Source organism: Hydra vulgaris, chromosome 12 (assembly GCF_038396675.1).
Source record: "Hydra vulgaris chromosome 12, alternate assembly HydraT2T_AEP".
NCBI lineage: Eukaryota > Metazoa > Cnidaria > Hydrozoa > Anthoathecata > Hydridae > Hydra > Hydra vulgaris.
The window spans coordinates 12,067,501-12,081,195 of record NC_088931.1 but is presented as its reverse complement, the minus strand read 5'-3'; the positions used below and the strand labels follow the sequence as shown (position 1 = coordinate 12,081,195).

The 13,695-nt window shown below is 29.3% G+C and overlaps 1 protein-coding gene across 1 annotated transcript in view; it reads right to left on the bottom strand.

The window, feature by feature from the left end:
* Window positions 1-4,611: 4,611 nt before the first annotated feature.
* LOC101241428 (sperm-tail PG-rich repeat-containing protein 2) overlaps window positions 4,612-13,695 on the bottom strand; it is a 25,296-nt gene continuing 16,212 nt past the window's right edge. The window contains exons 17-18 of the mRNA XM_065812188.1: window positions 5,155-5,267; window positions 4,612-5,055 (exon numbers count right to left, since the gene is read on the bottom strand). Coding sequence (XP_065668260.1) covers window positions 4,921-5,055; window positions 5,155-5,267 — 248 coding nt within the window. The 3' untranslated portion in view covers window positions 4,612-4,920. The remainder of the gene's footprint in view (window positions 5,056-5,154; window positions 5,268-13,695) is intronic.

Genomic DNA, 13,695 nt, shown 5'->3' with positions numbered 1-13,695 from the left:
ACTTTAAAGAAAAAATTACAAAAAAAAAAATTGTCCAAATATTAGCAGTTCTTTAAAGCCCTCATGCTTCTCAAAAGAGATTTAGCATTTATGAAGTGATTATATTTGTTTTTAGGTTTCATACAAAAAAGATTTTTTAATACGTTTGGCAACAAATTTTCTCTACATTTAAACATGAAACATAAAATGTTAAAGACATTTTGTTGATATACATTTAAAATATTCATTTCTTTAAAAAGTTGTTTTGTATGTAAAAACCGATTTTTAAAATTTATTGCGCGAGCTGCGTGTTTCTGATGAATGTAAAGAGATTTTAGCTTTGTTCTATGAGTGCTTCCCCATATAATATTCGCGTAGTTTATATGACAATGTATAAATGAATAATATAATTGTGTTAACTGGTGTTTACATAATATATTTCTTGCTTTGTAGAGAATTCCGATGCATTTAGCAATATTATTGGAGGTATTATCAATATGATTTCTCCAAGATAGATTTTTATCAATATATACTCCAAGAAACTTAGTAACTTTTTCTCTTTTTAATATTATATTATTAATTAAAAGGTCTGGCATGATATGAGGCAGTTTCTGTTTTTTTGAAGGTGGATAAAAAAGTGTCCATTTAGTTTTTTCTATATTTAGAGACAATCTATTTTGTTTAAACCAAACAGATACTTTTTTTAATTCATTTGTCATATTAGTAAAAAGCATATTAATATCTTTATGAGACAAAAACAAATTAGTGTCATCTGCAAAATTTATTGATGTTAAGTTTGATGATTTATGAAGATCATTTATGTATGTTAAAAAAATAAGTGGACCAAATATGGATCCTTGTGGAACACCACAAGTTATATTCATTAATAGATGAGATATAGAATCTTTATTGTAAACAAACTGTTTACGGTTAGTAAGATAACTTTCAAGCCATAATAGGGTTTTATCTTTAATACCATATGATATTAGTTTTTTTAACAGAATTTCATGATTGACGGCATCAAATGCCTTAGAAAAATCAATAAACACTCCAAGTGTAAAACAAGAGTCTTTAAAAGAGACAGGTATATAGCGCGTAAGTTGAAGAATGGCACGCTCGGTTGAATTATTTTTTTTGAAACCAAATTGGTTTTCGTATAGAATTTTATTTTCAACAAGATAAGAGTAGATTCGGTTGTACATTATTCTTTCTAAAATTTTTGAAAAAACTGGAAGAACTGAAATAGAGCGATAATTTGTTATATTTGTACGATCCCCTGTCTTAAAGATTGGAGTTACTTTTGCTATTTTTAGTTTATCTGGAAAAGACCCTTTTGCAATGGATGCTCTGACGATTTTATAAATAATATCTTTTATAACATCGTAGGAATCAATCGCAATATTTGTGTTAATATCATCATACCCAGTAGCTTTATTACGTTTTAATGACTTATAAGCAACCTCAAATTCATTAAAAGTTATCTCAGTAAAATTTTGATGTTATTTATATATAGCATTAGTAAGGATGTAGGAGTATATTGAAATTTTCGTTTAGAATGGAATAAGGAAAACTTTTTTTTCATTTAAAGATAGGCTAATAGCGTTAAAGCAGTTTGAGATTTGTTCTCGTTCTTTGTTTGCTACTTGAAATAGAGAGATAATGTTACAGTGAGAATAAAATAAAGTGGTGTCGCCTGCAAACATGATTGTAGACATAGTATTTGATGCTCTATATAGATCGTTGACATAGATTAAAAACAGTAGAGGACCTAAGATGGAGTCTTGTGGAACTCCACATGATATTTTAAGTTTTTTTGTCTGAAAACCGTCATTTAGAGATATGAACTGCTTTTGATCACTAAAGTAACTGGTAAAGCATTTATAGTATTCATGGCATACTCCATAACATTTTAGTTTTTCTAGTAAAATCTGACGATTAACAGAGTCAAATGCTTTTGACAAGTCTAGGAATATACCTAAAGTGAATTCATTATAAGAAGATGCTCCGCTGATAATTTCAACTAATTGTACAAGTGCGTGTTCCGTAGACTAATTTGATCGAAAACCATGTTGGTTACAATAAAGAAGATTGTTTTCATTCAAAAATGCGAATAGCCTATTGTACATTTTTTTTAAAATTTCAATTCAACTCCCCAAGGCTTTGAAGGCCACTACAGTTGAGGAGGCTACTTTAGTTGTGGTTACAACCCTCTCTCAACTCTATAACTCCGAAACAAAAACTTTGACAAATAAGGCCGCTGCGCGGAGAAACAAGTTGATACGCTCAAGGATTTTTGAAAAAATAGATAACACCAATATAGGTCAATAATTTGTAACCAGACTTCCATCACCTTTCTTTAAAAATGGGAGAAATTATTGCAACTTCTTCTATCAAACTTCAGTTTATCTGGAAAAACAATTGTTTTGAGCGATTTGTTGAAAATATCTTATAAAACTTTAATAAATCCACAGCAATCTTCAATTATGCTAGCTTAAATAGAATCATAGACGGTTGCTTTATTTGTTTTTAACTTTTTTTTATCGAACCATCAAGTTTTTCACAAGTAAGTTTTTTAAATACTAATTTTTTATCAGACTTCATTAGATAGTTTGAAAAATGTGCAGAAAACATTCAAGGTTTTTCACACGTTACCTTTCAGTTCTAATAATTTGTTTTTGAAGTATGTAGTTCTAGCTATTTTTTTTAGTTCTTTCATATAAATGTTTGTGCTCTAATTTTAATTCGATTATAAATTCATGGCAACAAAATTCTCTAATAACAAAATTGCGCTAAAATAAAATAAAAAAGCATTTAAAAATGGCCGAAAACTATTTCAACATTAAAACCTATACGCGTTTTAAAATCAGCTGTATTCTGACATTGACCCGACGTTGGTTCGACGTTAGCACGTAGTTAAAAAAGTTGCCCAACGCTTCCGACGTCGCTCCGACGTTAACCCAACGTATACGTGCAAGCTGGGTAGATCTTTTTGAGACACTTAAAATAAACAAATAATAAAAAAACGAAAATAGTAATCAAATCATTGAAATAAAGAAAAAGCAAGTTACTAGGTAGCAGGTGCTTTTTATCATAAGAATGAAAAATAATCCATTTAGTTTGTTGTTGTTGTTGTTAACTTAATCATTAACTTTATCAAAACGATGCGGTAGTGTAAAAATATGGATTAGATTGCATCGTAGGCGCCAATACTCAAGTAAAGGTAGATTTAATTTTTTTAGTCTTTTGCCGTATTGAAGATGTCTCAAGCTGAAAGTCCGTTTTATTGCTTTACGTTGAACAGATTTAACCAAAGCTATATCAGTGTTTAAATAGAGTGCCCAAAAACACACTTTATATTCAAGGTGTCTTATAAATACTCTATATAATTTGAGAGCCTTTTTTTCATAAATGAAAGTGAATGTCTTTTTAAGCATACTAAGAATTTGAAGAGATTTAGAAAAGACTGATTAAATAGAAATTGATTGAATTGAAAACTCCGCTTAAGGTTAAATGTAAAAATGAATCAGTAATCAGTGATTTTGGAGTGATTTGAAAGCACGTACTTTACGGGATTTGAAATCACTCACTCAAGTAGAGCTTCTTTAGCATTGATTTATACATTGGTTACTCTGCAAAAAATAATTGTAGTTATGGTTGGTTTGAGCGTAACGAATAGCAAAGCTTTTTTCAAATCTTTTTTGTTATGTAACCGAGTGTTTTACAACTCGTATACCAAACGTAGATGATCCCTTAGATCAGCCAGATAAAACTGCAATAAAGTATTTGAAAAATATTTGTTTAATCTGAACTATTTGGAAATTTTGATTAGTTAAACATTCACGCTGCCAAAAAGCGTCATAACGTAATTATGAAAGAGAAGTAAGTTAGAACCATCAGCAAATATAATTGGTTAGAAGCTTTAAATAGATCATTGATATATAAAAGTCACAGGAGAGATATTAATATCCTTGTTGAATACTTGAGGAATCCAAATGTAATATTTAACAAATTAGATGACAAGCTCTCATCCGTATAAACAAGTTTCTTTTGATTATTTTGATCACCAATTAACCAAAACAAAAAAACGATCTGCCGTTTGATCGTCTGTGTTTAATCAGCCACTTTTACTTTATAAAAATTTTCATTCTGTATAATTAACCTATTTTGGATATAGGAAAATAAACTAGAAATTAAAGAAAGATGGGTGACGAAATTGCCTATTTGGTAGTTTCCAGACTCATGGATATTAGAAAAAACTTATTTACCTCGAAAAACATATATTAGGAAAACCTATATATATCGAAAAATCGACTTGTAATACATTTTCAATTCCGTAACACCTTAACTTTTTAAAAAGAATATAATGATCAATATCAAAAACTTTTAAAAAATTAAGAGCTTTTAAACCATTCAGAAATATTTCTAGTAAATTGAAGAATTGGATGTCATTTTTTTGGAATCCGTATTGTATGTTGTATATCAAAATTGTATATTGTTGATAGTATTTGGTTATAAATTTTGTTGTACAAAATTCCTTCTAAAATTTTACAGAATGCAGAAAGAAGTAAAATTGACCGATAGTTACTAATATTCTCAGTCGCCAATAAGATCACGTAATGTAAAAAAAATATATACACATATATCTTTTATTAATGCCAATAATAAAATAATTACAATAATTACAAATAATATTAAAAATTTAGTTTACCTTTTAATTATAAAACATATAAATTTTGCTTCGTAAGATAAAAAATAAATCAGCAAATATTCAAAAATATATAAAAAAGCGCTTTAATGCAAAATATAAGCAGTGCTTAGAACAAGTTGCGTGTTGGTGCAAAGTTAAATACAAGTTATAGGTGTTTAGAAAAAGTTGTATGTGGATGCACAATTAAACCTAAAAAGTTATTTAAAAAATTTTTAGTATACAAATAAAAGAGTTTAATTTACAACAGATAAAGTTAATGTTGGTTGTACTGTCTTTAAGATTGCTTCTTCGGATAACATTGCAACCGGGTTTGATAGCGTTGCATTAAACGTACTCCTCATTAAAGTATGTTTTAAAAGCGGGCTTAACTAAAAATAGATAAATAATTTAAAATTTTATAACTTTTGATTTTAAAATCGACTACATAGCTAATGGTCATTTAAGACCAACTAAATAATTTTAAAAACCTGATAAGTTCCAGGCCCAGGAACATCACATATAACCGATTTGAAACGTACTTCCTTTGACACTAAATTACCACCAGGCGCTGAATGTTGTTTCATATCGTACTGACCTGGACCTAAATATATTTTAAAAATAAAACTAAAATTATATTCTATTAGTTATAACAGGAAAAAAGTATATATTTTTGGATTTAGATGAGTTCTTGAGGTTCCTTCTTGGACAAAAAAAATTTGATGGGTTTTTATACTAGAAAAAATTTTTTTTTTCAGAACTATGTCAACAATCTACTCAAAAGATGCAGAACTTTAAGGTGATTTTGAAAATATTATTTATTTAAAATTAAAACTTTAAAAAATATAATTTTTTGTTCTTGTTAAAAACCTGTTTTCTACATAATTTGCTAAAAAACAATTTTAGGTTCATTTTTGCGATTTTCTTTTATAACAAAAAGTTTTCATGAAATAAAATTATTTTTTTCAAAACTAGAATTTTATTGTGCTTTTTGAGTACCAGGTTGACATAGTTTAGAAAAAAAAAATTTTCTTATATTATGATTCCACAAGTTCTTGATTTCTAAAGGAACCTCAAGGACTCATTAAAAAAAAAAGAAAAAGTAAGGTTATTTTTTTTTACTAAAAGACAATGATTCAAAACACAGGCAAACCTAATTTCAAAAATTACTCAAATTACTCATCCCTAATATACAGACATACCCACTGTATACAGTGGGCAGGGTTGGGGTCAAATATGTGTTTACATTTGTATTTGACACTATGATCGCAAAAAGTTACTAACAGAGCCTTCCAGTTACATAGACCTGAGAGATCTAATAATAAAAACAGATTGTAGATGGCATCGTTGAATAAAAAATAAAAATCATAAGAAAATATAAAATGAGTGGTAAGACTTTTGTGAAGTAGAAGAACAAAGTCAGGTACTCAGGGGCAGGAGAGAAACAACTAACGCTCTAGTCACTCTGTGTGTAGATCACATGCAACAAAGATTAAGTATTTGATTTACTGATTTTAGAGACTGTTGATGTCTACAGGTGTGATGATGTAGTGCATTATTATGTTCCGTTTGGTTGTCTATTATGGTCTCGTTATGTTTTCGTTCACTTTGCATGAATAGAAGGCTAAACACACTAACTTCTTTCACTTATGGGCTAGCACATTAGAGCCAGACGTAAGACCTACAGAATGGATTCAAATTGATCAAATGCACACATTAGTCACCATAAGCCATCAGCCATCACTCTTAGCCAAAAGTGCTACGACCCGGTGCCAGTGTGGAATGATGTGCTATGAAGTGAGGTTTTAGATTCAAGCACATATTCAGCAAGCGCTGATCTGACATGCATCGTGGAGCTTCCAAATGAACATGTGCATGAGTGTCAGCGTAGTCATTAGGTTATTGAGTGCCATAACCACATCCAGGGGGAAAGCCTAATGTCCATTTTATCGTTGTGGTGTACATTGGAAGAAATCAGGTTTTATATTATGGCACATTCAATTCACACTGTATACAGTGGGCAGGGTTGGGGTTAAATATGTATCTACATTTGTATTTGGTAAAAAATGGGCTAATTTGGCATATTTGTATTTGTACTATATTTCGTAAAAAAAACATCTTAAATATTTTTATTTGTATTTGATTGAAATGTATTTGCAGTTCCATATACTAGGTTAAGCAATGTTATTTGGTGAAATTACCAAGGGGTTTGCTGTTTTTTCTTTTAATTTTTAACATTAAAATAAATTTAAAATTTTTTTTTAAGGAATATTTGTTAGAAGGCTTGTTTTCTTCTATATAATAGACTAGTTTATCAGACTTGAAAAAATCTTTTTATTTTTTCTTAACCAAAATTACAAATATTTGTATTTGTATTTGGAAAATGCTGATTGCATATATTTGTATTTGAATTTGAAATTGTATTTGGAAATCTAGAACTACAGTATTTGCATTTGATCAAAAGTATATGACCCCAACCCTGATAGTGGGTGGCCAAATTATTATTTACATTTTACTTTCCACTGAAATTATGATTAAACAAGGGTTTTAAATACTTTGGTATCTAAAAAACTAAAGATATACCAAAAGAGATTTTAGAATTTATTTGCTTTGTTAAAACATCAAAATTTCAGAAATATCTGATTTATTAAAACATCCGAATCGCTCTTAAAGAAAGACTGCACATTTAGTTAATGTTTCTGTGAATACAAGCAGTAATTGTTGCAAAGCGGTTCAACAAAACACTAAAAGAATTTTTGTATTGTCAATTTTCTTAAATAAATGGTTGATATATATATCGTCACCTCAAAGCAAGAATGCACCATCTAGGTTTTTTGGTTAGTGGAGAAAATGAGAAAACTAACTTTGAATGCACATGAAAAATGTTTATACTCAAAACATTATTGGTTTTTAAAGTTTTTTAAAATAACATAAATAATATAAATACAATTAATATTGTCAAACCCTTAATTTTAATAGTCAATTATTATTTTTAGCAAAATTTAATCAACCTAGTACCAGAAGATGCCTTCTTTTCTTAATTAATGATTGTGTATCAATGCCAGAATGAATGCCATTATGCACCAACATAACTGCTATACTGCATGCTTGCTATGCATTACACAAACCATACACACAATAAATAATGCCCAATGACAATAAATAATTAAAATTATAATCAACTTTATTTTGTTATTATTTGCAACTTTCATACAGCATTACAACGTTGACAACTTTTATAATCAGAGCTATCACTGTCATTCAGTCTTTTCACTGTTGGAATCGTCATCAATAAAGTCTTTAGTGATTGCGACTGATACAGGCAGATTCTCAAAAAACAGTTTATGTTCAGTGGGTATGATAATAATCAATATTCATTTTTGGCAGTTGGCTACTATGTTTTCAAAACAGGTTTTGATTGGTGCTGCATTGATGTCTGCTGCGACTGTGTCCTCACTGCAGGTTTTGAGTAATGCTGGCTGGATGTCGGCTGTGACTATGTTCTTGATGTCCAACTCAATTGGTGGAGGCTCAAAGTCAGTTCGACTGCATCCTCGATGTCTGACTCAATTGGTGGTGTCTCGAAGTCAGCTGTTACTACGTGCTCGATGCAGGTTTTGAATGATACTGGCTAGATGTTCGGGTGTGATTGTTTCCTCAATGCTGGATTCAACCGGTGCAAGCTGGATATCAGCTGCCATTGCGTCCTTGAGGATGATTTCAATTGGTGTTGGCTCCATGCTGACTGTGACTGTGTCCCCAATGCCAGATCAATTGGTGCAGGTTGGCTATCAGCTGCGACAGAGAGGACTAGGTCAAAAACTTTCAGCAGCAGCACTGTTAAGCATTTGTCATTTGATGACATAACAAGTTCACTGTATCTGTTTGGCAGTTTGCGCATTCTGCGTGGAGCCGTATTCTTCACATCCTTGTTTGATTTAGTAACATCTCTGTCAGCCTTGGAATCATTATTGCCTGTTATAGGTGGTTTTACCCTATTTTATTTACGCAAACACTTATTTTTAAGTGTTTGCGTATAGGGTAAAACCACCTATACCTGGCCAGCACCAATTCCTGGCCACTTTTCAAAGAAGTTTATTGTCTTAAATATTTAGTGGTTTTCCAAATTTTTTTAAATGAAAATATAATCCAACTTTTATATTTGGAGCCTCAGTTAGTTACATAAGATCATTGCTACGTTATTTTATCTGAGTTTGAAAATTATACTAATTTTGTATATACTATGGCAAATATTCTTGAAAACAAAAATGCAAAAAAACGTTTATCTTGTTTAATAGCAATCATAAAATTTAATTCAATTGTAACATTTTATCCTATTAATAAAAACATTTTACTTTGATTTGAAATTAAAATTACTTCGCTTGGTAGTGTTTATGTTCACATTATTGTTGTTTTTGTTACCCATAAATAATGACCTAATAGTGGCCACATGTCAACCTACTCTTGGCCATGTATAAGATCTAGTTATTATATAAATTTAGGTAGAATAAAAATTGCAGTTTTAATTTTAAAGTTTAATCACATTTTTATTATCTACATTATTTATTCTATTTTATTATTTTCATGCTAAAACATAAGTAGTAATCACATAAATTCAGCAAGATAATGTTTTTTTTAAGATGCCTGCTAATTTGAAAACATTAAAGTGTTGTGAAGCGTTTCAAAGTCTATTGTTTGTTTAGCTATTAAAAAAAGAAATAAATTTGCAAAAGTAAAAATTTATTCAGAACTTACTTAATTAAACTCGAGACAATAAATTTGTTTTGTTTTTTATTTAAATTAAAAAATATAAAGTGTTTTTTAGGCCTTGTTGTTTTCCATCATTGTCATCAGTATTCATAAAGAAGTTAACAGTTTATGGTACATTGAACCATCTTAAATGGTGCATTGTTGCCTATAATGAATTGTCAGATAGCTAGATGGTGCCTAATTTTGCACACAAGATCAGCATTGTGCAGTGCACTATCTACAGTTGGTGCATTTCTGTCCTCAAGTATATAACTGAACTTGAGTGTTTTATGCTCTGACTTGAAAATATATATATATATATATATATATATATATATATATATATATATATATATATATATATATAAATCAGCACTCAGAACTAGGAAAAATGTATTCTGACAATAAATTGACCGACCTTAAACTGTAGAGGTCAGCATCAGGTCAGCAAAAGAATTTGACACAAAAGGATTACCATAAAACATAGAAATGAGGTTGGCAATATTTTACCGACCTCAAATGACAGTGAATATGAAAATGATGAAGAAGAAGAAGATGAGACTACTTCTACACCAAGCAGAAAACATCATAAAAGCAAAATTGCAGTCAACTTGGTGACCTACACAAGAGTATCAACAAACAAAGCTGCTAACAAATACAAGCAATTGGCTTGTGAAGGCATTGACATCCCAACTCGATGTCAATCAGCTATTTACAAGTCAACAATCAAAGAGGCAATCAAGCTGAAAAAAGAAATGATTGAAAAGTTGCATATGGAAAGTTGGTCCTTACACTTTTATGGCAAGCACATCAACGGAATCGATTATCAAGTGATCATCCTTAAAAATGAAAGAAGAGAAATCAAATTGGATGTCCTGGGCTTGGTAGATGGCAAGGGAAAAACTGTTGCTCAAGGAATTGCTAAAGTCCTTGATGAATTTCACCTATGGAATTCAATACAGATGGTTGTTGTAGATACCACCAGCGTTAACAAAGGAAAAAAGAATGGTTTTGTTGTAATATTGCAACGAATTTTCAGAGAAACGCATCAACAAACCTCAGTTTATCAGTTGTTAACACCATGTATTAGATAGAATCCTCCATTTGGTGATGGATGAAGAACTTGGAAGTAAAACACAATCACCGAACATCGAATATACATTTGTATCTCAACTGTTGAAGGAGTACAAACAACTGAAAACACAGTTTGACAACAGAATAGAAGTAATTCTCGAAACATCAGGCTGGAGAGATGATATGAAAATTATATTGTCTGCCCAGCCATACGATATAAATCGACTCTCTGTCGATTTATATCCTATGGCTGGGCAGACCATTGGTTTACAGACCAACTGTACAATGAAAACGACTTTAATAACTTGGCTGAAGTACTGAATCTATACAAAATGGCTTTAAGCTCGAATGAAGGAAATTTATTCATCATGCAAAAATAAAGACAAATTGCACCTTCTGTTCCTTCTAAGCAACAAGCAAGAGCAAGGTCAATAGTTTGAGTCAAGGTTGGATTGAAAATTTATTGTATTAAATGACTATGACATTCTAAATAAATTTGAATACATAGTAGTACTTATATCAAAATCGATTTTTTAATGGCGGCGTGAACTTTTTTCAAAAGATATGCAAATAATAGTTCATTTCGTGCTTTTTAGGTAAAAGTTCATCAAACTACAGTACAGAAGCATGGGGTTGAAAAAAAATCATAACCCTAATCTCCATATATAAGTATATAAAAATATACTTATATAAAATATACTTAAACTCATATATAAGCACATGAAAATATATATAAGAATATATAACTGTATATAAGAATATGTAAATAGAACTATATATTTGAAGTATAGTGTAAATAGATATAACAATTAAGAAAAAAAAAAAAAAACTAATCAAGCAATCCAAATAACAAGTTATAAACTCAATAGTAAATTCAACTAAATTAAATTTATAGATAAACTGTTACTCAAAATATTGGTTGACATTTTATGTATATTTTTGCTTGTGGGTTTATTAAAACTTTGAAAGTGCAAAAAACAATTTTCGTGACAAAGTCACCATTTGAAACTGAACATTTAACTTTTTTTTGTACAAAAAAAAAAAAAAATGAAAGTATTTTCAATTTTTTTTTTTTGAAACCTGGAAGAATAATTTAACTTACCTGAACTTTACTATTTAAAGAATTAAACTATTACTTAATTACTACTTAAAATATAAATTAATTAACTATTTAATTCTTTAAATAGAAAGTTTAAATAGGTAAGTTGAAAAATTCTTCTGGGTAAGTCTAAACTTCAAAAACTTAAAAATCTAACTTTTGTATGTTCATACTTTTGTATGTAATTTAATAATTTTTTGACAAAAAGATTGTGCAGATTAAAACCAAGGAACATAAAGATCATAAAAAGTAAGCATCACCCAGCTAAATGCCTACTTTTTAAGTAGATATCATCTCCTAGACCACTTTCAAAAAAATCTGATCAGCAATCCTTATACAATGTTTATTAGATCTTAAAATCATTAAGTATAACATATTTAATAATTTTTGGATTTTTTTAACTTTTAAAAGTGTCCATAATACAAGTCCATAATACAAGGCTTTAAAAATTGTCAATGTTTTTTTCACCAAAGTATAAAACTTATATCAACATAATAAATTCTATTGAAATTATGAAAAAACAGCTGTTAGAAAATGCGCATTTGACCACAAGCGACGCTAGAATTAAATAGTTTTAAAACTATTTAATTTTAGCATAGCTTGTGGTCAAATGCACATTTTCTAACAACTTTTTTTTCATAATTTATTTAATATGCATAAATTTTTATGCATGTTATGCAAAAAATATTAGTTTGGATTTATAAATTCCCCCACCCCTTTATTATTAACACCTCGCCCCGTTAATTAGACCTGGACTAAAATTCCAACCCACCCTCCTTTCATTCTCACCCCTTGTATTATAGACTCAAGAGTAACCAATTGAGACGTGACGTAAATACAACCAATTGAGATGTAACGTAAAAAAATTCTGCATTTAAGACATATTTTAATTTACGTTACATTACATCTCAATTGGTTACACTTTTAATAGTTTAAAAAAAAAGATTTAGACATAACATTGCAAATTGATGTCTCAAATTTGAGACATAATTAAAATATGTCACAAATATAGATTTTATTTTACATTACATTACGCTTTTTTGAAACTTTTAAAAGTGCAACCAATTGAGACGTAGCGTAGCGTAAAAAAAATCTGTATTCGAGACATATTTTAACTGCGCTTTTTTAACCTGACGTTACGTTTCAATTGGTTACACATTTAAAAGTTTTTAAAAAAATGCCAATTGAGACATAACGTTGCGAATTGAATTTTTTTTTTTTTGTGACAAAGTAACCAGTTGAGACGAAGCTATTTTACAATAAAAAATAAAGTAAATATGGTATTAGCAATACAGCAATGATAAACAAAGTTAATTTAAATAATATCTAATTAAAAACAAGAGAATGTAACCTTGTTACCAATTGTAACCAATTGAGACATAATGAAACTAGTAAAATGTTATAGGAGATATATATACATTTTTTTAATGACGTCATATATGGTGACATACTATTTATTTAACTTATTAAAATTTTTAAATTTTAAATGTGATATTTTAGCTCATATATTTGTAGCCATTTTAAAACTATAATATGTTACAAAAAATTTGTTGTTTACATTAATGATGTCGTTGCTGCATAGTGTTATAAAAGTTTTTCTTAAATTTAACAAAAAATGGTTTCCAATGGTGAGTCAAACTAGGTTGCCATTATCCCGGTTTAGAATTTTATTTTTTGGATAGCATTGCAATCTGTCTACTTCAATTGCCTCCTTGATTTTTCTACGTTAATTATTTGGGATAACTGAAAGTGTTTTAGAATTATTCCAATTAATTATACCTTTGCAATGTTTGCATGTTCGACATTTCCAGACACTTTCCAGTTCACTTTAGTCACATTTTTTTGATGTTCAGCTATTCATGTTTTTATCTTTTTTCTGGTTTCACCCACATAAAAAGCGCCACATGTACATTCAAGTTGATAAACACCTGGATTACTGTTTGGTGGTAGCTTTGATTTATTTTGGCATAACATGTTTAATAAAGATCTTCCAAAATAAAAAACTATTTTTATACCAACTTTTCGAAACTCACGTCTAAGAATAAGGCTTAATTTAGGAACCAACAGAAGTATTATGGTATTATTTGTAATTTGTTGGCGGTTTTTGGTT